General features: G+C 41.6%; 2 protein-coding genes across 4 annotated transcripts; both read right to left on the bottom strand.

Annotated features, from left to right (window-relative positions):
- Positions 1-255: 255 nt before the first annotated feature.
- On the bottom strand, positions 256-8,247 carry LOC136446120 (cholesterol 25-hydroxylase-like). 2 transcript variants are annotated; one of them, XM_066444407.1, is made up of 6 exons: positions 7,944-8,247; positions 6,151-6,289; positions 4,223-4,479; positions 3,223-3,393; positions 2,403-2,612; positions 256-1,930 (listed from the first exon to the last, which is right to left on the bottom strand). In XM_066444407.1, the coding sequence occupies exons 2-6, from the start codon at positions 6,262-6,264 to the stop codon at positions 1,753-1,755; spliced, it is 930 nt and encodes a 309-aa protein (XP_066300504.1). In that variant the 5' UTR covers positions 6,265-6,289; positions 7,944-8,247; the 3' UTR covers positions 256-1,752. The 2 variants fall into 2 exon arrangements, with proteins under 2 accessions (XP_066300504.1, XP_066300506.1); XM_066444409.1 differs by lacking the exon at positions 7,944-8,247 and having other exon boundaries at positions 6,151-6,517.
- A 1,605-nt stretch (positions 8,248-9,852) lies between these two features.
- On the bottom strand, positions 9,853-27,855 carry LOC136446212 (nuclear envelope integral membrane protein 1-like). 2 transcript variants are annotated; one of them, XM_066444527.1, is made up of 10 exons: positions 27,756-27,855; positions 27,050-27,190; positions 24,032-24,144; positions 22,848-23,049; positions 14,759-14,831; positions 14,088-14,181; positions 13,339-13,499; positions 12,970-13,149; positions 12,384-12,551; positions 9,853-11,393 (listed from the first exon to the last, which is right to left on the bottom strand). In XM_066444527.1, exons 2-10 carry the CDS (start codon positions 27,138-27,140, stop codon positions 11,258-11,260), a joined length of 1,218 nt encoding a protein of 405 aa, XP_066300624.1. In that variant the 5' UTR covers positions 27,141-27,190; positions 27,756-27,855; the 3' UTR covers positions 9,853-11,257. The 2 variants fall into 2 exon arrangements, with proteins under 2 accessions (XP_066300624.1, XP_066300626.1); XM_066444529.1 differs by lacking the exon at positions 27,756-27,855 and adding an exon at positions 27,618-27,745.
- Positions 27,856-27,896: the final 41 nt, after the last annotated feature.

The following is a 27,896-nucleotide window of genomic DNA, read 5'->3' on the forward strand; positions in this document are numbered from 1 at the left end:
AAACTACTATATCCACACATTGTACATCTATCCTACATAGATATATACTAGCCTCCGTTGCAGACTCCTTCCGGCTGTTTTCTTTTTTAAGTTACAGTTTTATTATTGCATTTTTTTCTTATCGCTGGTCGGCCCTTGCCGGCCAGCAATAAGAAAAAAATGTAATAATAAAACTGTAACTTAAAAAAGAAAACAGCCGGAAGGAGTCTGCCACGGAGGCTAGATATATACTAGAAGGTACAAATGGTCACAATATGTATGAAACTGTTTTACGCTGTCTGTGCAGTTATTTGTAATCGATCTACAGCTGTACATTTTGTATGAAGTTGAATACAGTCTTTGTAAAAACAATGTACGACATGTTGAGTCAGCGTTACAGTCGTATTTAACACAATATTGACATACAGACGAAACGTTACCGCAACGGCAGTACTCTACTCACTGTAACGTAACGGTACCAATTATCGCGAGATATATTCAGAACGTCCATTCTCTAAAAACACGGGCAGAGTCAAATGTGTAATCCATGGGAAGAAATATCAGCTCTTCTAAAGAGAATAATACATGGTCTGTAACTTTCTCCGTTTGTTTCACGTCGTGTGAGCATTCATTTATAGAGGTCTATGATGAAGAATTGGGCTAGGGGGACCTTTTATCGTCCACTTGAGCCTTTCTCCTTCTAGTGCTGTATAGTGCGAGAAAATACGGCCTCATGAGTTTATTCTGTTCGCAAACCTATTTCATGACCATTGCTTTGTTAAAAGGAGAGTCACGACTAAGCCTTAGGTTCATACTTATGTCGTTCTTTATTGCTCATGAGAGCTGGCGTTTGCATGATACACCTCGACATGCCACGTGGAAGTGCCCAAAGTGGACAATAATAAGAATCGCACGACAATATGTACCGCTACGTCGTATACAACGCAAATTATGATATAAGTCAACGAACGCTAGATGAAATTGGTGAACTTACAACTCATTAATCATATTAGTTCTGATAAACTACCAAACAACAGCAATGTCGAAAGACTGCATTTTCTACATTCTAGCTTTTGTATGTAATGGCATTTATTCCTTTATTAGGTCATGTTGGTTTGCTTATATGGGTGACATCTGCGCGCGCATCAATTTCCTTCCGTTTCCAAAAACAAGTAAAAAGTTTTCGACTATACTGTAAATCGACCAAAGCAGCTGCAAAATGATCAAATATACGCCGTAAATAAAAAAGATATTAGAAAACGATACCAATGTCGTAGAATGTCAAAATCAGTTCCAAAGTCAAAGAAGAACATGTGAAGAAGAATCTGTTATTCGCTGTACCATACTCTGTGTGTTAAGTCGTTTGTTCCACCTTCCTGACCACGTAGATTTCATAATTAAGGCAACTTTTTTGCCAAACTTTTTTTTTTTCATTCACATGCTCGCATCAGATTTATTGATTGATTATTATTGTTACGGTGTACTATGTCGTAGTTGTGTTTTTTATATGTAATATCAGGGATACCTGAAAAACAGGCTTCACAGCCTGAGTTGTATTTCCCCTGTATAAATAAAATGAAATGAAATGAGTTTTGGGGTTCCCAAAGGATGTCATCCATATCAACATGGCCTTACTGATGAAGAAATCATGCTGCTGATGAAATGTTGCAAACATGCGTCAAACGAGGTGTGAAAGAAGGAGAACTCAAAGTTTGGGGTAGAGGGCAATACATTGAATTAAAAAAAAAGACCTTTAATGGGATAATCTGTTCATCACAAGTTGTTCTCCTTCACGCTGGGGTGTTGGGCGGACTGTTCCATGTAGTTATCGATGTAGGTGAAGAAGGGTTGGTACTGGCGGGCTCCGTACACGTGATGAGCGTGGTGTCGTGCTGCCCCTCCCATGATACCAAATGGAATGATCTTGTCATAGCTCCACGGCAAGTCAAATCTGTGGACGTGGAAGGATAGATTTTGAGAGCAAAGAGAGAGATGGCAAGGTACTGATATGCCAAATACTGTCTCTTATGGGTATATACAAGTATGAATGGTTCATTTGTGAAGAAAGAACAGATTGATATTCGAACACAGTGGCTTCGCAGTTGACAGACCCTGGCACTGAATTATGGCACTAATAAAAAGGAGGATATCACTCAATAGTCAAAATTAATGGAAGTTAATAGTACATAGCATCAATGTTGCACCTGTAAAATTGTTACAAGATTTGGTGTAAGTAACGTTATAACAGGCAATGAACTACACCAATATTGAAATTCCAAGTAGGACTTTGCAATGAATGGGTAATTTTGATAGGTAAGACCTAGCCCTGCTGACAAATGGAGATGAATACAATACAAATGGAATTGAGTTTTGACATGGACAGAATAAGAATAACAATCAATAACAATACGCGTGTATCTTACCCTGCGTGGTTTTCCACCAGCAGTCCTATGAACACCACGATGAAGACTGTCCTGCTGAGTGGATGTGCGCACACCAGTCTCAGGGAGAGGTTAGCTGACAGGACCAGCGCCAGACGTTCTGCCACCGTCAGACGGTTGGTGACGCGGCCGTGCAAACCTGCCGGGTGGTCGTGGTGGGGGGCGTGGATCGTTCGGTACAGGAATGCGTTCCTGTGGAATGTTTAGAATAGGAACTTATTACACAATGCTAGATATTTATATCAAGAACTTTTCACATCAAAAGACTGCATTTTATGATTGAGGGGTTAATTAGATGTATGAATGAATGAATGAACTTTATTGCTCGACAATTGTACATGGCACAATGTATGGCAACAAGGACAAGGCAATCAATACAAGACATACTAAACTAGACTATTCTATTATATTCCATTCTGAAAACCATAACTACAAGGATATGGACGTAAATGGCGTTCTGATATAATATACGTTAAACGTTTCTGTCTGTTACAAACTTACAATACATTCTTTTAGTAGAGCGCTATATATGTATTGGCTTAAGTACGTAGGTATGGTGCCGGGCATGACATAAGTAGATTAAAAATGTCTGTGTTTGCCTTTGGCAAGGGTTTACTGGATTTACATGTGATCATATCCATTAATTTTCGTCTATCTACAGTATATGCGGGGCATGTCATTAGGAAATGATATTCATCTTCAACCCTATCCTGACATAAAGGACATCGTCTCTGGTTGGCCGGTGTGAGGGAAAGAGAGGGAGTTGAGGTCACGTGTGCACATACAAACATTTCCTACATACCTGTGTACACTGTAATGGATGATGTAAAACATTGCGTCATAGATGATGAGTGCAGCCGCTACCTGCCATACCATCTGTCCCAGCGAGGGGGCGCACTCGGGTAGCGCTCTCTCTCTCTGGATCCAGTCAAGACGTTTAAGTTTCAAGACGTCTTCTGGTACATCTGGGAACCTTGCAACAATAGGAAGTTCAAAGAAAGGAACGTCTTTTGATGATGTGCAATGCATGGACTGACTAAAATATGTGTGGAGTTGCCGGCAATCCTACAACATGATCCATCATTACTGATACTGCGTCCATTTCTAACATTACCGATGAGTGGCGCTACGATGTACACACAGAGACTGGAGAGCTGACTGCGGACATAGATGCTAAGTTTGTGATTAGACAAAGAAAGTTTCACGCGCAAATGCGTTGGAGTTCTTTTCCCAGTGAAAAAGCATGTGCTAATTTAGAACTGGTCTTCGGCTACAAAAAAATATCTAACTCAGCACCGCAAACCATAAAGGGGGGGGGGGGGCACTAGCAGTAAATGAACTTTCCATTAGAACACATAGTAAAGCCATGATAAACAGTCACTCCAAATTAAATATTTTTCAAATCCCATGTCTTTACCCCACTGCAAAGTTCAATTTGTAAGGTCTGTTTGCAAAAATATTGAAATCACATCTAGATTTCAAGGTATCCCCAATGGGCCAGCCTAACCAATGAGAAAGCTGGAACATCTCATTTATGGGGCAATCACGGGGCAAAACATGGCAAAAGTCACATTGTTGTGTGTTGGACAGATTTAATAACATACACATCCGTCTGCCCCCTGGCAAAGAGCATTACATTTCTGAGCAAAACATGCCCGAGGAATTAGTCAACGAATAAGTCCAAACTTCTATCTTCTACGTAACTCATTTGCTTCCCCTAAGAACATTCCATTCATGCATATCATAGGAAGTCAAACTGAACAATAAAGAACTAAACCACAACTTATACAGATAGATTTTACCTTTTGACAATAACTGTGTCGAGCGCAGCTAAAGGTAGCATGTACAGGGTTCCCTCCGTCATGAGCTGGGGAATGGAGGGGCGGGGCGCTGCTGAACTCCGCTCCAGACGGTACCGGGAGAAGCACGAGACTTGTGCCATGGCCTCGGGCACCAGAGCGATGATGGAGTAACACAAAACTACGAACCACGTCTCAAAGTACACTGTTTGGTACAACACTTGATGACGTAGGTAGTTCCAGAGGATGTCGATGTGATGCTGTAAAACACGTTGAACATTGGAAGGGCCGTGCAACAGCGATCCACGCGGCTTGCTTGAAAAGTGCAGATTACACTGCCGACATTTGTAGTATTTGTAAATTCCACCTGGTTAGCCAAATCATCAAGCAATTTGATTTTTTTATACATAAGAATAAATGCCTGCTCCTTCTCCAGCCCCGAAATGAGCCAAATAAGAAAAACTTCTCAATGTCTATTTAAAACTGTGTCGTTCCCTGTTAGCCCCCCCCCCGCATGAGAGATATTGTAGATCATTGTAGAGTTATCAACATGCAGGATATAGTCTATAACGTTATACTGTTAAATGATAGGCCGCTTTTCACTACTGTACAGTTTAGAGTTGAATATGGAACTTGTGACAGGTCGTCCATACCTTCGCCAAATGATTTTAACCTTTATGACTGACGTATTAGGAGTGTTTCTCATCAATTATAAATCATACCAGTTGATCGTCTTCTCCACCCAAATAACAGAAGTTGTCCAAAGTATAAGGCATAGTTGATATCTATCAATATTTCTCTCTTCCTCAGTTACATATGTTACATGTTTAAGAGTGGTATCATGGAATTTGGCGGATGTATAAACTTTCCTCATTGATTATGCAAATTAGATACTGATTTGCATAATAAGTGTTTAACCATGTACATCATCACTCAAGCTATCTACTTACCAAACATCATGACCATCCATCAAGCCCTTCTTGAGTTATTCCCTTTCAAAGTCTGAAGCAAAACCTGCTCCTGCAGTTCCAAAAAAGCCGCCAGGGGGCCCAAACCTATACCGCTTACTCTCTGTCCAAAGAGCTATCTACCACTCAAAAATCAGGACCATAGCATGTCCAGAACACGAGATATCAAAACAGGAAGTTGCACTGCAGTACCGTAACAAGCCGCTAGGGGACCCAAAATCTAATTATTTCTAGGTCCCATCAAGACCTACCCACCTACCAAATATCAAGACAATCCATCCAAGCCTTCTTGAGTTATGCTGGTCAATTACACACACACACACACACACACACACACACACACATACAAACGCTACCCTCTGCATAACCTTCTCGGCGAAGGTAATTACGCCCGACTGCGGCCCAAGGCTGTTATACTTGCATGGTCACGAATACAGCTCGACTCATATATGCATACATACAGGCCCTGGGCAGTGAACCGTGAAGTAGAGATTTGTTGCTTTGTTTCCAAGGATTCAAAACATTGTAATTGGTCCATGCTGGACTAAACCTTGGTTTGAGGAGAACAATTCTGCCTTTAGGAATAGATAATCGTAATTATAAAAGACTATGGTTACACCAGATTTCGTACCACCTGGGCCGGCGTCCGCCTACACTAGTATTTCCTGGGGCTTAAGTGCTGTAAGAGTTCGCTAGAAGGCCATGCCCTCACATACATGAACAATGACACTCTTTGTTTCCGGGTAAGTGGTCGAGAAAACAGTGTGTTTCTTTCCCATAGGGGTAACTGTTATCTTCAACAAATTTGAACCACGATTTTGTTCGGACTGTTTCAAATACCGGCCACATTTGTCAATCACTGCCTTCATTCCAGTTAAACAGACATGCATTGTACTATATAAAACACGACCCTCGCGTTACTTGGAAAGGTCGCACAAAACGACTTCACAATATTCAGCTCACCTGTATTGATGATTGACAGGGATAACAGGTGACCACAGCCAGTACACAGAGAACTCTGAGGACGAGGATCAGCTGGGAGCCCCGGGAACGACATGTAGCTGTTGTGGCCGCCATACCGATCTACATAAACTTCTTTGACCTGCAGAAATGGGCGTGGGGGAAATACTATATATAACATATTCAGCTTTGAGCTTACATTATTTATGTGCCAGTGGTGTACAGTACGCCAGTAGGGTTAAGCAAGAACAGAGAAACCTGTGCATCATCATGAAAAGTGAAAAACGCCCCCTTAAATTTGTGGAGAGCGGTCAAAGGTCAAGGTTTTGTTTTTGTTGTGACTGCGACTTTGACTTATCGTCACGAAATTCTCACTTTCTCACCAAAGGGTTATTTCATTTTGTTTTTATTTTTTTGCTTGACAGGATTTGACATATTGTGAACAACATAAATCGATCGCGAGTTGTGGATGGATCTTTATGATATTAAGAATGTGATGCATAATCTGATAAGGAAATGTGCATACTTGATTATGGAATTTCATAATTCCTCTGTGGTCCGTGGAAGGACATCGATACATATGATATATACTTAGAAAGAGAGAAACATTGATAGAAAATAGTTATGCAAACAAGGACACAATTTGTATAGTCAATGTTAAGATTCCATAATAGGTCGGTGGTGAATGAACTTTATGCTTGTGACGTGTGGAAAGAAGAACAGTTTAGACATAGATTTGCCTAATCAGTGAAGAAGTCACATGACAGCCTTCTGTGAAACGTTTAGACGTGCAACATACATGATCACAGATCATTGATGGCTATGCAAATTTTATAATGACGTATTGAGAAATGATGTAAATATCATATTTGTGACATAGCTTAGGTTAAACCTTGGTTAAACTCAACATCGTTATTCGTAAGTTATGCAAATTAGGACATATTTTGCATTCTTTGGGTCAATTACAACGGGTAATTGTTGGCGAAGGAAATTGGGGTGTGGAGCCCTAGCTTGGTAACCACAGGAATGAACACCTGGGAATACAGAGTATGTATGGGTGAAGTCTCGACAGGGCTGGATCTACATAGCAGCTTTGATATATACGATATAGTAGCCGGAAGTTATCGAAGAATCATTTCTCCGTGCCGTGGGTCTAGCCAAAGAGGAGATGTTACCTTGAACATGTGAGAGGCCCGAGACAGTTATTACCCACCATGCTTGTCTCATTCGTTGGTCTATCACAACTTTGGTTTCACAGCCCTATTACAAATGGACCGTTTACTCTGTTGCCTAGCGCCTGGCCAGAAGAGAGCACTTGAAGTAAAGAGGGGCCAAACATTCAGCGCACGGGCTTCAAAGGGAAATGACTTCTACAGCGAATGTCCAGAAATTATTCCGAAAAGAATTCTCTCGAGTTTTATGTATAAAAATTTACCGGGACTTCGATTAATCGAATTACATTTTGTAGTGTGAGTGAATAAATAGATAAATGAGTGAGTGAGTGAGTGAGTGAGTGGTACGGGAGTGAGTGAACGAGCGAGCAAGAGTAGCTTTAGACGACTATAGAAATGTGTATGTAACGTTACAGACCGTACAGAAAATGAGGAAGTAAATGGCGTCCAGTGTTGTTGGGTACCCTGGCGTTGTTACAACCCAACACAGCGTCGATAAGTGCGGAATATATATAAATTTTATGTATATGTATATTACCAATATATAACATCAGCTTGTTTGCCTGGCGTTCCACTGTGTATTGTATTGTTGCATTTTTTAATAAAGATAAAGATATTACTCACCAGGAAGGACAGCCGGTAAAACAGAGTTTCAGGCACACACGGCGGACATCCCCTCGCTGGTGGTTCAGTGACCGTGTGACGGATCAAGTAACCCTAAACTGTGCCGACCGAGAGCACAAAAGGACTCACTAATGAAACAAGAAATACCTACACCCTCTCAAACCGGTACTTGACTGAGCTGGGCACGGAACCCGCCGCCTGCTGAGCGCCAGTTCCAATTTGCTGGAAGTTCGACAAAGTTATTGTCTAATTTCCCGAAATTTCCTTCTTTTGGAGACTTTGCGACTCTCCGATCCAGCAATGTTAGGATTGAATTTGCACATTTCTTTGCTTGTCAATTTCGTACCGCTATGAATCACTATGATCCAATTATAATGGCGGAACAGTAACGCTGACAATACAACTTGAGCTGTATTACAGTTTTCCATACTAAGTTGTTATCTACGCAAGGGGATGTTTGCGATTGTGTGTTTGTCTGTGGCTTGATCATGAGTCTTTGACAACATGCTATATTGAGTTGTATCACAGTTTTCTGTAGTTGTTATCTTCGCCAAGGTGATGTTTGCGGCAGCGTTTGTGTGTTTGTCCGTGGTTTGACAACATCCTAGTAACTCATGTTGTAATAGATATATTGGTTATCTACACTGATGAAATAAATCAAAGCAACGCGACCAACAAGCGCAAGCCGTTTGATAGCGATTTAGAACGGTAGTGCAGCTAGCTGTCTAAAAAGGATACAGTATTTCCATCACTAAAGCAGTAACGTTATGTGACTAAGCGCTATCGCGAACTCAAAATCACCAAGAACACTCCATTTTCTCCTTACCGTGAAATGAAATCACCACAAACTTACATGTATTTAGTACCGTGTATTGTTAAAGGCATCCAGAGCATTTTATGAGGCTTGAAACACCCAGGCCAGTTCAAGTATTGTTTTTATCTTGAAGATTTGTACCGTGAAAAGAACCGCTAATAGTATTTCAAAGTTCCTTGGTCTTTCTATTATTAAATTGACATCATGGTGGAAAAACACATGGTAGATCCACGGAGCTGTCAAATTTGAGCCACCTAAACGCTGACCCTTCCTACTGGGGCACGGAGCGTGACAGCCCCAACTAGGATAGTGGGGCCCTGTAACATCATATGTCTTGAAGCGCCATTGTGAAAAGCACTGCCTACATGGTAACGTTAACCCAAACATGTAGGTAGTGTCCTCGTATATAGGCGTCCTCGTATATAGGTCGTAATCTAAAAAAATAGCAAATTGAAAGGGAATTTCAACTTTTTCTCATTAAACATGTAAAGAAGGACCTGATTTGCATCTCATTATGTTAATCATCACTAATCGTTTCTACCTGCCCAAAACAATTAAGATCCACCAAACCCTGCTTGAGTTATCCTCCTCCAGAATTTAGATTAAAAAATGCCACCTGTAGTGCCATAGGAACCCCCCAGAAGACCCATCTTCGAACTTGACCTTCGTTTCCCCGACCCCCAACAACCTAATGAATTTTATCACGATCCATTAAATTTCTCTCGAGTTATTTTACCAACAAACAAACCGACAAACACAAAAGGTCCACTGCAGCGCCAAAGGAACCCCCCAGAAGACCCATCTTCGAACTTGACCTTCGTCTCCCCAACAGAAACGGAGAGTTACTAAAAATCAGCAACATCCGTCCATGGCATCAAGAGTTATATCGCCAACACCATCACTCCACAAATCCCGACCAAAAATATACCCTTCTGCCTACAGCGAAGGCAATTAACACATGCACTCAAAAACACACACACTTGAGGTGAAAAATGATTGATTGATGAAAAAGACAACTTGGGTATAAGTCAGACCAACAACTACATGTATCTATCACTGTCTACAAAGATACTAGTAGCAATATCACCACACACGAACTGTATCATACAACACTTTGCAGTGTAACTTTATTGCAATTACATGTACATATATAATAACAAAACTACTTTCAGTCTTTAACTGCATATTCCTTTGCCCTGTATCTCACGTTTTATAACAAGAAAATAACTATGAAATGAAGCAAATTTGGTTGTCATATCGGTAATAGCTGCCAGTCATAGTTCTGGGTACTTTTTGTGGTTAGATTTATGAAATAATCAACAAAAAATGAAAATTTTCCTAAAGCTACCCAGATGTGTACAACTATTGTTTCTACTGCCTTAAAAGATCCCTGTAAAATGATTTGAATAGAACGGAAAGAGTATCACAATAATGTTACAACTTAACAACATCAATGTGGCCATGCTTTGACCATCAAACTGCCACATTTCATATTGTTCCCATTTCTTGAATAACATTTCATTAAGAATTTAATCAGCAGTTAGCTATAGCATGGGTGTACCTATATCTACATGTATATGGATAAGTAACAACCTTTTTTGAGCAGCGATATTGTGACAGAGAGTTTTTATGTGTCGCCACCTCCCATAACATTGTACCAGCCACAATGATTTATTTATTTCAACGGGTATCTCACTGGACTGTGCCTTAAATCACAACACTGCGAATTGTTTTCTTATTTAAGAAGAGTGGCGCAAAATGGAGCAAAGCAACGCAATCACTAGTTCTGTAAATCTCTTTTGGATGAATCTTAATCATTGTACATTGGTTTTCAATTCAGTGGCAACACTGGGATTTAAAGTTATCTTGTATCTGATTTGGAGCCGAAACTGAGAATGTGACATTCGATGCACGGCCATTTTATTTGTAGAGGTCACTTCTTTCAACTGTGAGTGGCACGTCAGTGCGACTGCAATGGGAAATTTGCGCCATTTGTCACAATTAGGTGCAGTCCAGTAAGATATCCGCTATAGTTTCCTGACATTTGGAAGAAAGAAAACAAGCAAGACATCAAGATGAAAACTGAAGGATGTGAGGAAATCTGTACTATATACCATACTACAGACTTTCTCCTCAGCTGTTTTCATGTTCGTTTTTTACAGCAGCATCTTTTTATATCTAAGAGCCAACAAATCAAATTGGAGTAGCCTAAACAGTGTACTTCATCAAACATCAGTAAAAAAGACTACTAGTAGGGAACTTAATAGAAAATTTGCACCTGAGAATTCCTTGTGCACATAGACAAAAAGTAATCTCAATCATCAAAATATCTAGCACATAACAATACACAATATTGCCAGCAACATCTCTTCGCCAAGATTTTTCCATTTCTTTCTAAATGTAGGGTAGAATTGGTCACCCAAAAAACACAAACACAGATCAGCATGTCAAGAAAATACAGTAAGTGCACTTGTTAAATGTGAGGAATGAACGACTGGTGTTATGTATTACTGGTGACAAATGATTCGTCTTCCTCAAAACTATCCTCTGCTGGAAACTCAAAGGAAACCTCGGAGTCGTACGCACAGACCTCATCTTCTGACAGGTGACTGTCACCCTCCACAAACTTGGCAAACCTGAAAAAAAGAACAACAAAATAAATCTTAAATTTTTTTACTCATGAAGCGTACAAAGGAAATATCAGGTCATCACCAAATGTTAATCAACACCCAAGAGACTACCACACCATATATAGCTATAGGAGATCACTGTTATAGTGGGAGGACTCTTTTTGAAGATGTTGTTGTGGGAGAACTGTTTGAACTTTTTCTTAAATCAGCAGTCAACAAAGTCAATTATCTGAATGATGGTTAATGACCCGCCCTGAGGTGTACATTGCATATGATGTTATAAGATGTGGTCGGTACCTACATGTGTATAACCACTGAATAAACTACTGAGTTTGCAAAAAAAAATGTAATTGTATACATTTAAGAGAATATATCATACATGTGGACTGTTCTTTTTCGGTCACTACCTTGTTTATTTCAAGCTCTGTAATATGCAACAGCATAAAGCTAGGGAGTACATCTGTAGGTTTTGGGTTTGAATCCCCAGCAGGCCCCAATGTTGTGCCCTTGCACCTATTTTCTTCCTCTACTCAGGTAAAAATTAGTATCTAGCCTTTGTCAGAATTGTCCTCTTGCATGGGACATAAAACTCAGGAGGTGCCGTGTTTGAGGAGATACACACTTTGAGCATATTTAAGAACCCATGTCAACACACTTGTCGCAAAGAGTAGAGGTCATTCCTGGTGTGAGTGGATCAAACCTTACACTTACAGTCTGGTCTTATGCAGCTTCTACATGTACCTACTGTACAAAACTGGTGTGTTGAGCCTTAAGGCAGTTTACCAGTAACTGAGTTATGTGAAACAAAGGTTGAATATCCCTACCTTACAGAAGAACATTTCTCCAGCCTGCTGACAGTTTTTCATGTGTTACAGTCGGGACTGTTACAGAAATATCCAGTTGCTTGAATAACTGTCATTTGGCGTACTGTATCTTATCACCTGGATACATGTCTAAGCTTCATCAACGAAACAAAGTTACTGTTCTAACCCCTACCTTACAGGTGAACATTTCTCCAGCCTGCTGACAGTTTTCCATGTGTTACAGTCGGGACTGTTACAGAACTGTCTCAGCTGTTCCAGCGCTCGCCGTGTCTCCTCCGCTGCCTGCTGCTCGTACTCCTCCTGGGTCAGACGACGGATCTTCTGAGGAAACCAAGTCCTCCTGAAGAACGGAACAGTCATACACAAATCCTGTTTTATGAAAATATTACAGCTTCTCAAATGTAGTTATTGTTGAGGTTATGAAATAGCCAAACTTGAAGCACAGAAATTGGTTTTGTCAAAGGAGGATTTTGTTCACAGACTATGTCAACGTCCAAGTCCGTAAAAAACAGAACGCATTTGAAGAACATTATACATATTTAGTTTTTTATCACAGAGCCAGGTGATATTATGCTGTTGTATCCTACAGAATGAGATTTAGATTCCTAGTGGTGATAAGTTGAGAGTGACAGAAGATCTCATGATCAGGTTTGTTGAGATGCAAATGAGGAGGTGGCAGACATGAAGAGGTTACCGTTAGGGTTGCCCTCACCCATGTGTGAATGCAGTATACAGCAACATGCACATCAGCCACTTACCAAGAGAACCTTACTGCCTGTACCAGTCTTTCTGGGATATTTGCCCAGAGCACAGCCAGCAGAATGAGGGTGAGCGAGGCGGCGGGCAGCTGGGTTCCGTTGTATACGAATGTCAGACCTATCAGCTGTATCCCCCACTTCATCAAGTCTAAACTTCTCTCATTGGTCACCGGTCCATACCTAGAAAGACATAGTATTACACATTTGTATTACTTAATTCACATTAGAGCTGTGTACCTAAACAAATTTTAGGTACAGGTACAGGTACAGGGGTTTAGGTACAGGTGCGGATCTGAACCTGAACTACCTGTTCGATATGTTAAGATATGTTCCCTTTAGTTTCGGGTACATTATAGAGTTGTAGTTTACCTGTAACAAACACCAAAGCTGACCAGACCAGCCACAGCCAGGTACCCCAGGATGTACTGTAGGTACCCCTGTAGGAGAGACTGTAGGTTCAGGTACATGTGCTGTAGGAGGTACAGCGCTGTGGACCAACCTGCAGCCAGGAGTACAAATGCACCGCTTTTCTGCCAGAGACAGGAACAACATGATTAAAATATGCAAAATGTAACCAAGTTTTAAATAGGTCCATTGTAAAGCTTTTGCAACAAACTTAAAATTGTTCTAAATATGAACCAAATTCTTGTTGTATCTTCATCTTTCAACATTATCATCTTTAAGTTTGAAAAAACATGTTATACAGATAACGTTACCTGTGCCAGGAAAATGTTAACCTACATTCATCTGGTACATTGTCAATTTCTTTGAAGATGTTCCTGATAGTACAATTTTGAATCTTGTAATCTGCTGTATCAAAGCATAATTTACAGGCATTTTTTGGCAACAGCTGGCTGTGTGTGACCCTATCATGGGCCACTATAGGTTAGGTACAGGTACATACGAAATGTACCAAAGATACCTAGAGACACTTAATAAGTATGAATTTTGAATCTTTGAACCCAAACCAAGCCTTTTTTTTACGATATCCAGTTATGGTGGGTACAGGGTATGTTAGAGAGATTTAGATTCAAAATGGCCCAATGGCCTTCAAACTAAAAGATCTTAATTTTGAGCCACATTGGCAGAAATCTTGCAGTGGGTTTGTGTTTACTTACCTTGGGCACCAACTTACTGAGCATGTAGACCAGTATTAAAAGGGAGGCCAACACACCAACAGTAATGCCTGATGAGTAGTAAAATAGCACATTCCTGGAACAAACACACCAACAGTAATGCCTGATGAGTAGTAAAATAGCACATTCCTGGAACAAACACACCAGCAGTAATGCCTGATGAGTAGTAAAGTTCCTGGAACAAAGGCAGTAGTCACTGAATACACCATAGATCACACCATATCATCATCATCATCACTTCATTGTCACTATAAAAGTAAAGATCACTATACAGTATATCATTATTTCATTATTGTGATTTCCATGTTGCATGTGCACCTTAAGTCATCACATTCGAAATAAGATAATTGTTTCTTCTTCAAAAATTTATTAAACTTTGTCTCTGAATTATAATAATGACTATGATTGCAATGCCAAGCTATGTGTTTGTTCTCAGTAGGGGTCTAAATAAATGTTGGCAGGTAAGAACAAAATTTATTTCTAATGACTTACAAATGTACCAAACTGATGCAATTTTTCACTGAAAGTTAAACTTAATTTATATTAATTAAATAAATGGTTTCCATGTCATTTACAATATCCAGTGTATCAAGATCCTCTCATATATATGCTTATTTTGCATTTTATGAATGTTTGAAATGGACCAGTCCTACCTGCTGAGAGTAGAGGCATAACTGAAGATCACCAGGCCAAGCACAAGGCATGCTGGGAACCAAACATTGATCACTGAGCAGAAAAAGAGTAAAAAAAAACAGTAATCAAGGACAATATGATCTAGGGTTTATAAGACAAAAACGTTATATCTATATTTCGCCCATACTGCAGTATGGGTGAAATACCAGTATCTTGTTTTCCCTGATGAAATCTTCAAATCGGTTCATCTGTGTCATTTTTAGACCAACTGACCTGAAATTTGGCACAAGGGTAGGGTGGGCCTTTTATTTGTTAATTTTTTTCCATAGAGGCCTTTAAATTGATTTCATTTGATCAACTTTTTTTGGCCATTTTCAGACCAAAACTGTATATTTTGGCCTCCTATGCCCTGTAATTACAGCTAAATGACCAGAAATTTGCTAGGGTGGTACGTAAAACAAATGTTCAAAGAACATAGTTTGCACTTTTGGCATACACCACTTCAAAATATGGGGGGTTAGGGGGGAATAATTGGCTGTTTTCCTCATATGACCATATATGGTGTTGACCATAAATGGTGACATCTTTATTCCTATGGCCTGGTTGACTAATTTGGTCAGCCAATGAGAGAGCACCTTTCAAATTACGGTACCCCCGCATTTTCAAAACTGGACCTCATTGGTTGAAATAGCAAATCCAATTAGGAGCACTAACTCTGACATGTGCAGGACAACTTCTTGCCCCCTGACTCCCCTCCTTGTGTTGTTATCTCCATGAAAAATGGAGATATAGTTTTGGGTGTGTCTGTTTGTCTGTCTGTCTGTCTGTCTGTTTGCTTGTTTGTTTGTCTGTTTGTGTTTCTGCACCACTCCAGTCAGCATAACCAAAGAGCCTCTTGATGGATTACGATGATAGTTGGTATGTGGGCGGGTGTTGTGAAGTCGAAATTTAAGGTCGATTCTGGGCCCCCTGGTATGTGACCTTGGTACTGCAGCAGAACTTCAATTTTTGTATCTTTTGACCTGGACGTGCTGTGGTCTTGATTTTTTGGTGGCACATAGTTTGTGATGTAATAAAGAAGTGGTGTAGGTTTGGGCCCCCTAGCAGCTTCCTCTGGAACTGCAGGGGCGTTTTTGTGAAAATCTTCTAAGGAGAATAACTTAACAAGGGAACAACGGATTTCCATGATATTAAGTATGCAGGTAGCTTAGATAGAGATATACACAATGAAGTGCAAATTATGCGAATTTGGCCTTGATTTGCATAACTAATGAGGAAAATCTATATTTGCAGTGTTTTCCATTATAAGACTCAAATACATGTAACGTAACTATGTAGTTTATGGAAAGTGGAGCATCAACAGATACCAATAATGCAAATGAATTCCTAATTTGCATAATTAATGCAAAAACACCCAAATTCATCTAATTGTAAAATTATTGGACTGTCAATATAGCAACATGTGTAAGTAAGATAAAGGTGTTTATGATTAAGCATATATTATGTAAATGTGTAAGTCATTTGCTTAGATAGAATTGCTCATGGAGATATGAGGTCGCGGAACTCTTGTTAATGTTGTGTTGTACGGAAGTTGGTTAAGATTCATTAACAAAGCTTTTCTTGCGGTGTTTTCCATCATTAATGTATTGTTCTATACTCCTCTCTGTATATAAATAGCAATAACTTGTTTACTTGTTTTTGCTTACACCAAGAGTACACAAAGGCTCATCTTCCTACAAAAAGTACAAGTGGTTGCATATCCTTTCTTTAGGAAAACTTACAGACTGAGTACAAAATACGCATAAGAAATTTGCGGTACGTCCAGCAGAAATTTGTGAAACTTTTGCACATCTTGAGTTGGTTCTGAAGAACTGTCGGCTGCATAATTTTCTGGACTATCGGATTGCGGAAATTCTTATGCAGAAGAAATCTTTGACAAGGTTCTAGTTGTTTACATTCTGAAATTTGCATGATACTTGGTCTATTCCCCACTGGAAGAGACAATTTTTGTATGCGGGATAGATTTTTTTAAATTCAATTTTGGACTGATTTTGAAAAAGTCAATTTCTTTGGTGGAGTGTTTTTGGAATGGTCAAGTGTGAATGTGGGTGCCTGGAAGAGCCCATCCTTGTATTGGGGGTCAGATTAGAAAATATCATTTTCAGACTGGTCTGACTTTGTAATAGTTCAGTTTTTGACAAAAAGGTATTTTGGAATGTTCCGTTTCTGCACGGGGGTGATATTGGAACAGTCCCTTTTTGAATGGGGAGGAAAATGCTCGAAATATGTTGTATTTGCTGTGGCAAATATTGCCTATTTACACTGCACAATAATTGGATCAATCCGCCAATGACATCACCTAATACTTTATAAGGTCAGACAGTTGACCATTCTGTGTAGTCATTGAGAATCATCCACAATGTCTGGACGTGTTGGACATCTGTATCGGGCTCGAAGTGTGATCTTCTTACAATGCAGTGTGCGTCCACTGGTGCTTTGAGCGGCTTTGTCGGCGTCTTGTGACTTAGGAGAGGTTTTCTGGATTACCACGACTGAATTTCGGTCAAGGTTTGGCTAGTTAGTGAGCTAGTTTTAGAAGGTAGAACGGGAGACGGTTGTTTTTGAGGCCGCCAACGTTTGGGGAGGGCGGCTTCTTCTTTGTTGTATTTTTGTTCTCTCTGTGCGTGGGTTTCATTTTGGCAGGGGTTGGGTTTTGTTCCTGAGGTTCCTGCAGTTTTCTGAGGACCACGGATTTTTTCTGTGCCTTCTTTTAGTGTGTTTTGACTGTTTGTTCGTCGATGTCCTCAGTTGAGTGTTCTTTGGCACAATAAGTGCGGGCACTCGCTGAGAGGTAGTCGAGCGGTGACACGTGACGTGAGAGATTTGTACGTCATGGTGATGTTCGTCGATGTCCTAGGTTGAGTGTTCTTTGGCGCAATTAGTGCGGGCACTCGCTGAGGGGCAGTCAAGCCGTGACACACGTGATGCGAGAGATTTGTACGCTGTGGTGATGTTCGTTGATGTCCTCAGTTGAGTGTTCTTTGGCACAATTAGTGCGGGCACTCGCTGAGGGGCAGTAGAGCGGTGACACACGTGACGTGAGAGATTTGTACGTCGTAGTGATGTTCGTCGATGTCCTCAGTTGTAATGAGTGTTATTTAGCACATTTCAGTGCGGGCACTCGCTGAGGGGTAGTCGAGTGTGACACACGTGACGTGAGAGATGAGTACGTCATGGTGGTGTTCGTCCTCAGTTGTGTGTTGTTTAGCACATTTCAGTGTGGACACTCGTTGAGGGGCGGTCGAGCGTGACACGCGTGACGGGAGAGATTGGTGCGTCGTGGTGGTGTTCGTTGATGTCCTCAGCTGAGTGTAGTGTTCTTTGGCACAATCAGTGCGGACACTCGCTGAGGGGCAGTCGAGCGTGACACGCGTGACGTGAGAGATTTATACGTCGTAATGGTGCTCGTCTATGTCCTCAGTTGAGTGTTCGTTGGCACAATTAGTGCGGGCACTCTTGTTGAGCGTGACACATCGCGAGCATTGCAGACACGTTACATCGTGCATGTGGTACATGTCGATGTCCTCAGTGGAGTGTTATTTGGCGCATTTAGTGCGGGCACTCGCTGAGGGGCAGTCAGGCGATACACAGGTTGAGTCGGAAGGATATAGTACTTGAACATCGTGTATATGGTGTCTTTTGCTGTCCTCAGTGAAGTGTAACTTTGTGCACAGTGCGAACACTCTCTTTCGGGCTGTCGAGCGTGACTCACAGGACGAGGCCTACAGGCTTTACATCGTGCGTGTGGTGTTCGTCCATGCCCCCCTGGTTGGTTTCTGTGACACATTTAGTGAGGACACTCGCTGTCGGGCTATCGAGCGTGACTCACAGGCTTACAGGCTTTACATCGTGCATGTGGTGTCCGTGGAGTGTTCTTGTGACACAGTCTTAGTGCGGACACTCGCTGTAGGGCGGTCGAGTGTGATACACATGGCGAGTATGAAGGGCATACGTCATGCATGGGGTGTCAGTTGATGTCCTCAGTGGAGGGTTTCTTTGGCAGAAAGCGCCCCGTAGAGGATTGCTGGTGGATCATTAGGCCAGGCTTTGGTGGTTGGAGGCAATTCAATGGCGATTTGAATAGTCTCGTTATGCATATGAGTAAGACACAAGCCGTGAGTGCTAAAGAGACATGGACTGAAACTGTTACAGATTGCTTGTAGAACACATTGTTGTTTCGGTCACGGTAGTTAGATTGGGAGACCGTGGGTGGACGGCAACAGCGGCGATGTCTTTGTGGGGCATGGGAGCTCAAACCCAGGGGAGAAAGCAAGACGAGAGAGAAATCTGTTCCTAATAAAGTTTTAGCCAAGTTGATAATTTGCCGGCAGCGGGTGCGACTACACAAGATGGGATCGATGAATATTTGTGGGTGATAGTGAGGATCAAAGCTAAGTCGAGGCCAACGGGTTTTAGGCGATCCTGCCCAATTAAGACGTGGAAGCGAAGTTAAGGCGTTGTTTGTGATCTGTATGAACTCAGTAGATGCTTGTTTACTGCTGTCTGTTTTGCCTGTTAAATATATGCCGACGACCTCATCACCAACACTCTGAACTACTGATGGGGTCACTACCTGGGCAGACCCAGAGAGCGCTGGATTCTGTTGCTGAATGGGGTGAAGGGTTTTCACTGTCAGCGAATGCGAAAAAAAAAGAAGATATGATCATTAGTGCTAGAAAAAAGGAGAATGTCCCCACCCCATCCTTCAATAGAAGGCCACCCGATTGAACGTGTCACAACATTCAAACTTCAAACTTCTAGGTGTTTTCATTTCGTATGATCTGACTTGGGAAGCCCATGTCCAGTATATGCTCACTAAAACTCGCCCAAGAATGTATTATTTAACTGTAGCTAAGAAGGCTGGTTTGTCTACAGATGTGGTTACACGCATTAACTTAGTATTCATACGTCCATTACTTGAATATGCCAGCCCGGTTTGAGGAGGCCTGCCCAAACATTTATCAAACCTGCTCGAAAGTGTACAAAAACGATGTTGTAAGATTATAGATATCCCCGTAGAGTCTCTGCCTTCTCTGTCTTCAAGACGGAACCAGGCCACCATGCGCACACTACAAAACATCCTAGAGGATCCTCACAACCCTCTGCTTGATTTTGTGTCCAAACCGTCGCAGATCAACTACAATCTGCGTCGGGCTCGTGAACAGGTCCTCCCCACACTAAGTAAAACTAAGCGACATGAGTTATTTCATGCCGCGGGCACTGAAGTTGCTGTCAAAGAAGAATCCCTAGATGTTGCAAGCTTCTATTCTATTATGTATAGATTTTATATTGATTGCCGTTGTTGCCTTTTAACTCTAATGTTTACTGTTCCTAGTAAGAGCGTTTTAACTGTAGTTTCAACATATTTCATGTAACTTGTACATATTTCATGTAACATGTAACTTGTGCAAGTTGTTACCAATTAAACTGAAACTGAAGAGCTATTTTAGATATTTTCGTCTTGAACAACTGGGCCCATCGATGGTAAAGCCATTTCATGATGGGGGCTTTAAGTCGGAAGCCGGAGAAACGCAAGTATACTTGACGGCAGAATAAGTGCAATGGTCTGCTCGAGTTTGAGTATGGGTTGAAATGCACTTCTTAGCGTCTGAGAGAGGTTGGCTTAGGCGTTTGACTTACAGGTAGGAAAGGTACGCTTAGGTTAAGTGCTACTTTCCAATAATGGGATTGTTCACGACCGTGGTTATGGTCTCTACCACCAGGAAATCGTGGTCAATTATGACGATCAAAAGATTTGTTTGAGTTTCAACGAGGCTTCGAGCAGGATGGCATTTACCAGACCCGCCCATTCGAGGAAATATCAGGGGTAAGGTAAGCTTTAGTCTCCAGTGGTTTTCAGGCCTTGACATTGTCCGTAAGGAAAGGCTGAGGTGTTGGAAGATGTTTCCCTTGCCAGAATCCTTAATGTATCTTCTTTGGTGAACGAAATTGCATTTTGGTTTGGATTTGGCACTAGTTTTGGAGACACAATATAAGACCATGATGAGAGAGGGGCTTGGATTAAGTTATTTTCATCATCCACAAGGCCAAATTAAAGGAAGGCGTGACCCTCTGATGACAGGAATAGGTTTGGGGTTTCTACCTAGTCAGTGGAGGGAGAATAAAGGCAGATCCAACTGCAGATTGGGTCTGTGTGCTCATTTACGTCTGAGCAGGTGATTAGGATGGGGAATAGACGATTCCTTTGGTTCGAGGTAAGAATGTTGTACAATAGAGACGCACAATTAGCCTTACGGCAAGAACACTGTAAGGCAACGTTATGCAATTTATTTGTTGTATACCGGTTTTTGTGACAAGCTTGTGCAAAGAGAGAACAATTTTGCGATTATTGGCTTGGGGTTTTATTGTGGTTTTCTGTCATCCGTCCGAAAAGGTGCTGATTAGGATGGGATGAGAATGGGATGAGAATGGGATAGGTTTAGCTATAGGTTGTGACGGTTTGGATGAGTGTGGGGGTTGTAGTTTAATAATGGAATGTCTACGGTCATGAAGAAAGGTTGATATATATATAAATAGGGTATCAGGATAGAACGGAGCGACGTAGGCACTGCCCCATAACTTATTAAGGATGTTCCAATGATTGCGCAGTGTAGATAGTGTACTATTTACACTGCGCGATAATTGGATCAATCTGCCAATGACATCACCTAATACAGTACAATCCGCTTAAGTGCACCACCCATTTGTCAGCGTTTTTGGTGCAATTATCTGGCTGGTGCAATTATGCGAAATGCCCAGCTGGACCACACCACCATGGGCGGGGGATTTATTGTGGGTAGATATGGTTAGATGACTTAGATCAGTGCCAGATGTGCCAGAATGTGCCAGATGATCACGTTAGCACCGCACCGCCAAAAGCGACTGCTATGTCCACCTACACGTCTGTAGCCCTTGTCGAGTCGCTGTGGGGTTTCTGACAAGATGTACGTAAAGACGCCGGTCTTTTATTATTGCAGCAGTATGTGACAATAGCGCTGCCGCGAACCTCAAACCACCGACAACACCCCATGTCATCCTTAACGCGAAATCAGATCCCCGCGAACTTGAATGTATTCACAGTAATAAGACAGTGTACAGGTAGAGACTTTATTGAGTACAGCATGCTGTCTGCCATAGCGTAATGCCGCCCTTGGTAGGCGTGCGTCTCTTAATGGTGCCGACACGCCCCGTGACCTGCCCAGGTCCTCCCGTACGATTCCTATCAACGTAACTGTCAATGGAGACCGCCTTCTTTTGTTACTCAAAACAGTTTAAAGATATTGGCGGTTTTGCGCCTTTACACCGGCAGGTATCGGCTCATTTGTACCGCGTTTGCTGATTTTTAGCGCACCCTTTTAGTTAAGTTGTCAAGGATTTTTGAAAAAAATTGGTGCAGTTATCCGGCATTGGTGATAATGCGCGGTGCAGATATGCGGAGTCACTAACAATGCAGTGAATGGGAACCGGTTTGGGATTTGGTGCAATTAAATGGAATGTGCGTTTAACCGAGGTGCAATTAAGTGGCTTCGTCTGTACTATATAAGGTCAGACAGTTGACCATTCTGTGTAGTCATTGAGAATCACCCGCAATGCCGAGGAGCGTGGTGGAAGTCGGGTCCCGGAGCGAATTAACGAGGGTGGATGAACTTAGTGGAAAGTCGGGCTGCCCGGCCTGTTACGGCAAGTTCAGTCTTTTACGACCCACACCCACCCACCCTTCAAGTCATAAGTTGATGACTCCTGCACTGCCCCATAACTCATTAAGGATGTTCCAATGATTGCGCATTGTAGATAGTGTACTTTCTAGTTTCGTGTCAATAGAAAAAAGTCTAATAAAGGCAGGATTTTCAAGTTATGTCATTTGCACAAAGTGGTTAATAGTGTTTAAGTTGTAACACACACCTACATGTACATGCTGTATTCCAACATGGATGCTGCTTTATTACATCATCAAGAAGCTGCATCTGAGGATGTCTTTGACACCCTCATCGTGTTATAGAGACTGTATTGTGATTTTTGTTGAACTTTTGGTTTGAAGGTTATGTTTACCTTTCTTATCCAGCCCTATGTGTGTTGTTGAGGTGTACTCTACTCCAATACACGACTTCTCAAATGGAGGGAGGGAGACTTTATCGGGAGAGATCATGAGCCAGTAGAGGATCAGGCTCTGTTGGTTCTGCTTCTGACACACTTCAGACTTGTTGTGCCCAACGTACAGGGTCGGAGCTCCATCTAGGGACTTCACCCTGACCTGAGGAAGGACAGCAGCATTGCAGAAAATAAATACAATAATAATTGATAATCATCACATCTAGTACATGTATCCATAAAAAGCCTGAATTTTCTCTGGAACTTAAGCACTCCTGATCTTAACTTGCCGTAAAAATTTTGTAAGCCGTTGGATATCAAATTTATGTCATCATAGGCACCTGGCGCACTTGCTCATTTACATAAATGGGAAAAGTACATGCTCCCCTTACCCAGATGATGGGGAAAAGAAGACGATAAACCGGATAGTGAGTGTGAGTGAGTGAGTCAACAAAAATCTATGATTCTTCAGGGCTGTCTCCATGCCAGCTTTAAATTGTTTTGGACTAATGGTGATTTATCTATCTCAGGCCTTGGAACTTTGGAAGACATTAACCATGGTTAGTGGCTGGGGCATTTGGAAGGAAAAGACAAAATTTGATTCCATAGGAATTTGGAAGCCCATGTTGTTAACTTTCATTATTAAATCTTTCATTCAAAGCTTATGAAAATGTATTTTAACGTTTTTGTCAGCCCACAGGGATGTACAGGGTGAAATTTTTATCTGTGCCCACAAGTAAATAGAGGGGCGGCTCCTGGAGACAGCCTTGTGATTACTTTCTTGTCTAATACAAAGCTTAGACATCCATTTTTACAGTCACCCCATATTGCCATAGGACAAGATTAAATTGTAATGATATTTAAGTAAGACATGTCATGGAATTTTCATTTTTTGACATCAACATTAAAGAATTTTCATCAACATTATTTTGCTTCAAACTATATAGCATTACTCAGAGTACATGTAGCCTGGATGCCAGCCTTTCTAGCTTTATTATCCTACTACCACTACTAGTATACATCTCAGCCACTTTATGGTGTTGTTTACCAGAGCCTAAAACTTGTAAAGGGCATCCAGGCTAAGTAACATCTTGAATGAGTGTTCTTTCACAGCAGAGAAAAACAAAATGACAGTTCATACATACCGTCACACTGCTCCATAGTAAGAAAGGACTAGCTGCCTCCCCTTGGTAACAGAAAACTTGGAAGCTCCCTTCATCTGTGCTGAGGGTATAACTGGGTGTCTCTTTGGCAAGCTCTGCATTAATTTTATTAGAGGGAAATATAATATTTTTAGCTTTAAAGATTATGATTTTTTTTAGATCAATTCCTGGTGAATAACAAGAAACGTTAAGACTCTGTTCTTTTGTGACAGAATTAGCTGCTCTAAAAAATAAATGTCCTGATGCTGCACTGATTACATTAAAGCTAACTTATCAAAGAGAGTAGGGGTTCTTCTTGGTGTGAGTGGATCAAATAAATCTGTCTGGATATGCAGATTGTACTGTTCAGAACAAATCTGATGTGTTACACCATGAGGCGGTTCAAAGGGTATCTTATCAATATCTTAAATAAACAATAATGGGCAAAACCTGACGTGTGTATCACGTCCAGCGGTGATAACAGAGGTGCACGCCTAAGTGCGGCTGGTGATGGTGATGGTGCTCAAAAAAAAGTGCAAAACTAAATCTCACAAATGATAATAGAAGATACAACAACATGAAAAATATGCAGTGTGATGGTGGCCACCTTAGGCCACAGCAAGTAAATTTTATGGATGACATCCTCCGCAGACTCCAAAATTAATGAGATAGGGCAAGAAAAAAAAAGGCGGGCCAAAAAAAAAAGATTCCTATATTTTCTCGTCAAACAAGAATTGAGGCGACGAAATATGATATCATCATCATGACCAACAGGTCTTTTAGTCCTGTATTCAACCAATGTATTAGTCCTGTATTCATAATAAAACCTCCTTGATTCAACAGTAAACATGTCCTTGTAGATGTGCATACAGTCTCAATAGACTAACTACAACAAATGCAGAACAGAGCTTGTTGTACCTACAGTACCATCATCTGAAGCAACTATACTGGGTATTCATATGCGATGAATCACCTTGTGTATCCCCCCCCCCCCCATTATTTATATAATGTCCTTGCTAGAACAAATGCAGAAACCAGCTTGTTATTATACATGTACCATCATGGGCAGGAACTACACTGGGTATTCATATGCAATGAAACACCTTAGACTGTCAACGTTTACGACATAACGTTACATGTATTTGCCAATATTTGGCATGTTGACCACCGTCGGAGGGCAATGAAATTTCTGGTTTTTATTTCGAAATCAGGCGAAAATTAATGAGCACGCTGATGTCATCCATATAAATTACTTGCTGTGGCCTTAGCCAACCCCACCTTTATAAACTGGTTGAGTGAATCAGCTGTCACTATGTTGGAGGGCAGGGAATTCCACTCCTGGATGGCTCTGGGAAAGAAACTAGCCCTGTATAGTATACTTCTGTCCTGCTGGATTGGGTGGGGTGGGTTTGTGTAAGGGGCCCCGATACTCCCCCGCAGGGCCCATGGGAGAGGACCCGCGGGGCCCCGTTTAAGGACGAAAGTCGCTGACTTGCTTCGCTGTGACGCGATGTGCCACAAATACACACAACCAATTGTCAAAATGTACTAAATGTAATAGGGAACTAGACACCCTACTTTATTAGACAAAATGCCCTCAAGACGTCCAATGTTTTCTTTCTAGGTTTTCCTCGGTCAATTTCGCCGGTAACTTCCACTTGATTTGATCAAGCCTTCGTTTGTCTGCTATAAAGCCAGCTTGGGTTGTCGCCGGCGGGAGATAGAAATGGTCTGAATCCAATTTGCCTCAAATTTCTACTTTTCTGGAGATCTTTGCAAAAGTTAAGCCCTGTCTATATCTTTACTCACGATTTTTGTCCGTCAAGTGCAGGCATTGTACCCCGCGGGGCCCCCGGGGGTACCCCACGGGTTACCACGCGGAGTGCCCCGTGGGCTCGGTATAGGTCACCCGGTATACCCCTTTTAGGGCCCCAACAAGCCAACATGCACCAGGGAAGTCATGCCTCCTACTGACTACTGTAAATGCAGAAATGTTTGCGGTGGTTTTATGTTGGTGGTTTTCGCGGCGACGGTTTCACTGCGAACTTAAACCACTGCGAACATTTTTGTCCAATACTGAAGCAGTATGTGACTATAGTGCTGCCGCAAACTTAAAACCACCGCAAACACTCCATTTTCGCCTTTTCGCGAAATTAAAACCACACGAACTTAAATGCATTTACAGTAATACTCTGGGAAGTCGTGCCTCAACAGACATGCACTCACACATTATCAATGAAGAATCGCATAAAGATGACTTGTATTAGTGTCCCTAATTCATTCAACGACTGTAGAGTAGCATATAAACGGCGAGCTAACTATCTAAACGAACCGCCGCACAGCATACGGCAAGCAGGGGTTTTTCTAGAAAAATTGAACAAGAGAGAGCACACAATTAGTACACAGGCGACGGAGTGAATTCTGTGTATTTATGGCACAATCAATCGCTTATTAAGGTCGTATGCTGGATATTAAGCTAAAATCTGAGTTCGACAAGGGGGCGCTGGGCTGAAACAAGAGGGCGCAGCACCCCTCTAGATCTCCCGATTTAGATGAACCCCTGGCAAGGAAGGCATGGTGGGAGACCCGCTACCCCGAAGCTCATTCATCAAGGACGTCTGATTGGTAGATATGATGACTGTCCACTCTCTTCAGTGAAAGATTTCAGCCCTAGCTGTGATGGAGTCGATTAATCTCCAAGCAGGTCTATAGATACACGGTGCCGAAAATCGTATATGCTATTGCTAGCCAGAGAAGCTCCAGTCAGCCAGAGAAGCTGGATTTTTGGCACCGTGTAGATCTGCTTGGAGATTAGGAGTCGATATGAGGTGCCCACTTGAGGTCCTGTGATTATATGATCCCCAGGTATGGGTGTTTATCGTTGACCTCAAGCAGCTGTATTCAATACAAACAAACAAATAGTACTGTACTAATGCTATATTCCAATTCCCTTGCAGAGACTGGGTAAGCTGGAGTGTTCATGGACAGTCAACGTTTATTAGTAGTCGAACATAATCATACCTTTCACACGACCATCTCCGGGGCCACAATCTGACGACACCATTGTCACTGAGGCCAGGAACAAACACAACACGAGTCCCGGGACTGACATGGCTCCTTCCGTCTTATAGCCCGCTCTAACGTAACGTCACCATGCAACAGCTAACGTTTTAGGTGGGGGGGGGGGGGGGGCGGTAGGGAGGGGAACTTTTTTGTTAGTACCGTTTATCGTTGCTGAGATTCACAAAAATGTTGAGTTCTTTTGTGTTAATTCTGGTGGATCAAAGAAACACATACGCAAACACTGTAAAAGCAGGGTAACGAGTCTTGATGAAGCGGGGCTGGAAACAACAATTTGTAATTTTGGCGCCAATACTACTTTTACCACCAGTAGCCATGTCAATGAAAGGTCAATGGAATAGTCCATTATTACAATGGGATGTAACATGTGCATAAGTGATAACATCCTCTGTAGCAGTAGTACACTTATTTACACTCTTCACATCATAAGAACGTTTATAAACTATAATCATGTAGCGTTGATGTAACGTTGACAATTATTGTTCAACTCATACAGCAAACACCATACCAAGGTCAAGGACATTATTTGCAGTTTTGGTTTGTCCTTGTTCATGGTGGCATTACCCAAACCATCCTCTGCCACGACCTCAACGAAAAGAATGCTAAAGATCATGATTCATTCGTTTTTTCTCCCAGAAAAACTCACCAAGGCCGACAATCGCAACCCACACAAACCAAGGACAAACTAATTGACTTTCCGCGAACATGACATCATCAGGACCAAAACATAAAAGATTTGACCAATCAAAATTGTCCTTAGAAATTCACCAGCACAACCCACCAATGG

This window comes from Branchiostoma lanceolatum, chromosome 12, assembly GCF_035083965.1.
Source record: "Branchiostoma lanceolatum isolate klBraLanc5 chromosome 12, klBraLanc5.hap2, whole genome shotgun sequence".
Taxonomy (NCBI): Eukaryota; Metazoa; Chordata; class Leptocardii; order Amphioxiformes; family Branchiostomatidae; genus Branchiostoma; species Branchiostoma lanceolatum.

What these genes read in the sequence shown, in the direction of transcription:
- LOC136446120 (XM_066444407.1), bottom strand. Translation starts at nt 6,264, where the DNA reads ATGGCGGCCACAACAGCTACATGTCGTTCCCGGGGCTCCCAGCTGATC. An exon ending in CCTGTCAATCATCAATACAG is followed by an intron (nt 4,480 to 6,150) that starts GTGAGCTGAATA and finishes CGTGTTTTACAG; the next exon opens with CATCACATCGACATCCTCTG. An exon ending in ATCCATTACAGTGTACACAG is followed by an intron (nt 2,613 to 3,222) that starts GTATGTAGGAAA and finishes AACATTCCACAG; the next exon opens with GAACGCATTCCTGTACCGAA.
- LOC136446212 (XM_066444527.1), bottom strand. Translation starts at nt 27,140, where the DNA reads ATGTCAGTCCCGGGACTCGTGTTGTGTTTGTTCCTGGCCTCAGTGACA. An exon ending in TATGCCTCTACTCTCAGCAG is followed by an intron (nt 14,182 to 14,758) that starts GTAGGACTGGTC and finishes TGTTTGTTCCAG; the next exon opens with GAATGTGCTATTTTACTACT. An exon ending in AGCTTTGGTGTTTGTTACAG is followed by an intron (nt 13,150 to 13,338) that starts GTAAACTACAAC and finishes ATGTCTTTCTAG; the next exon opens with GTATGGACCGGTGACCAATG.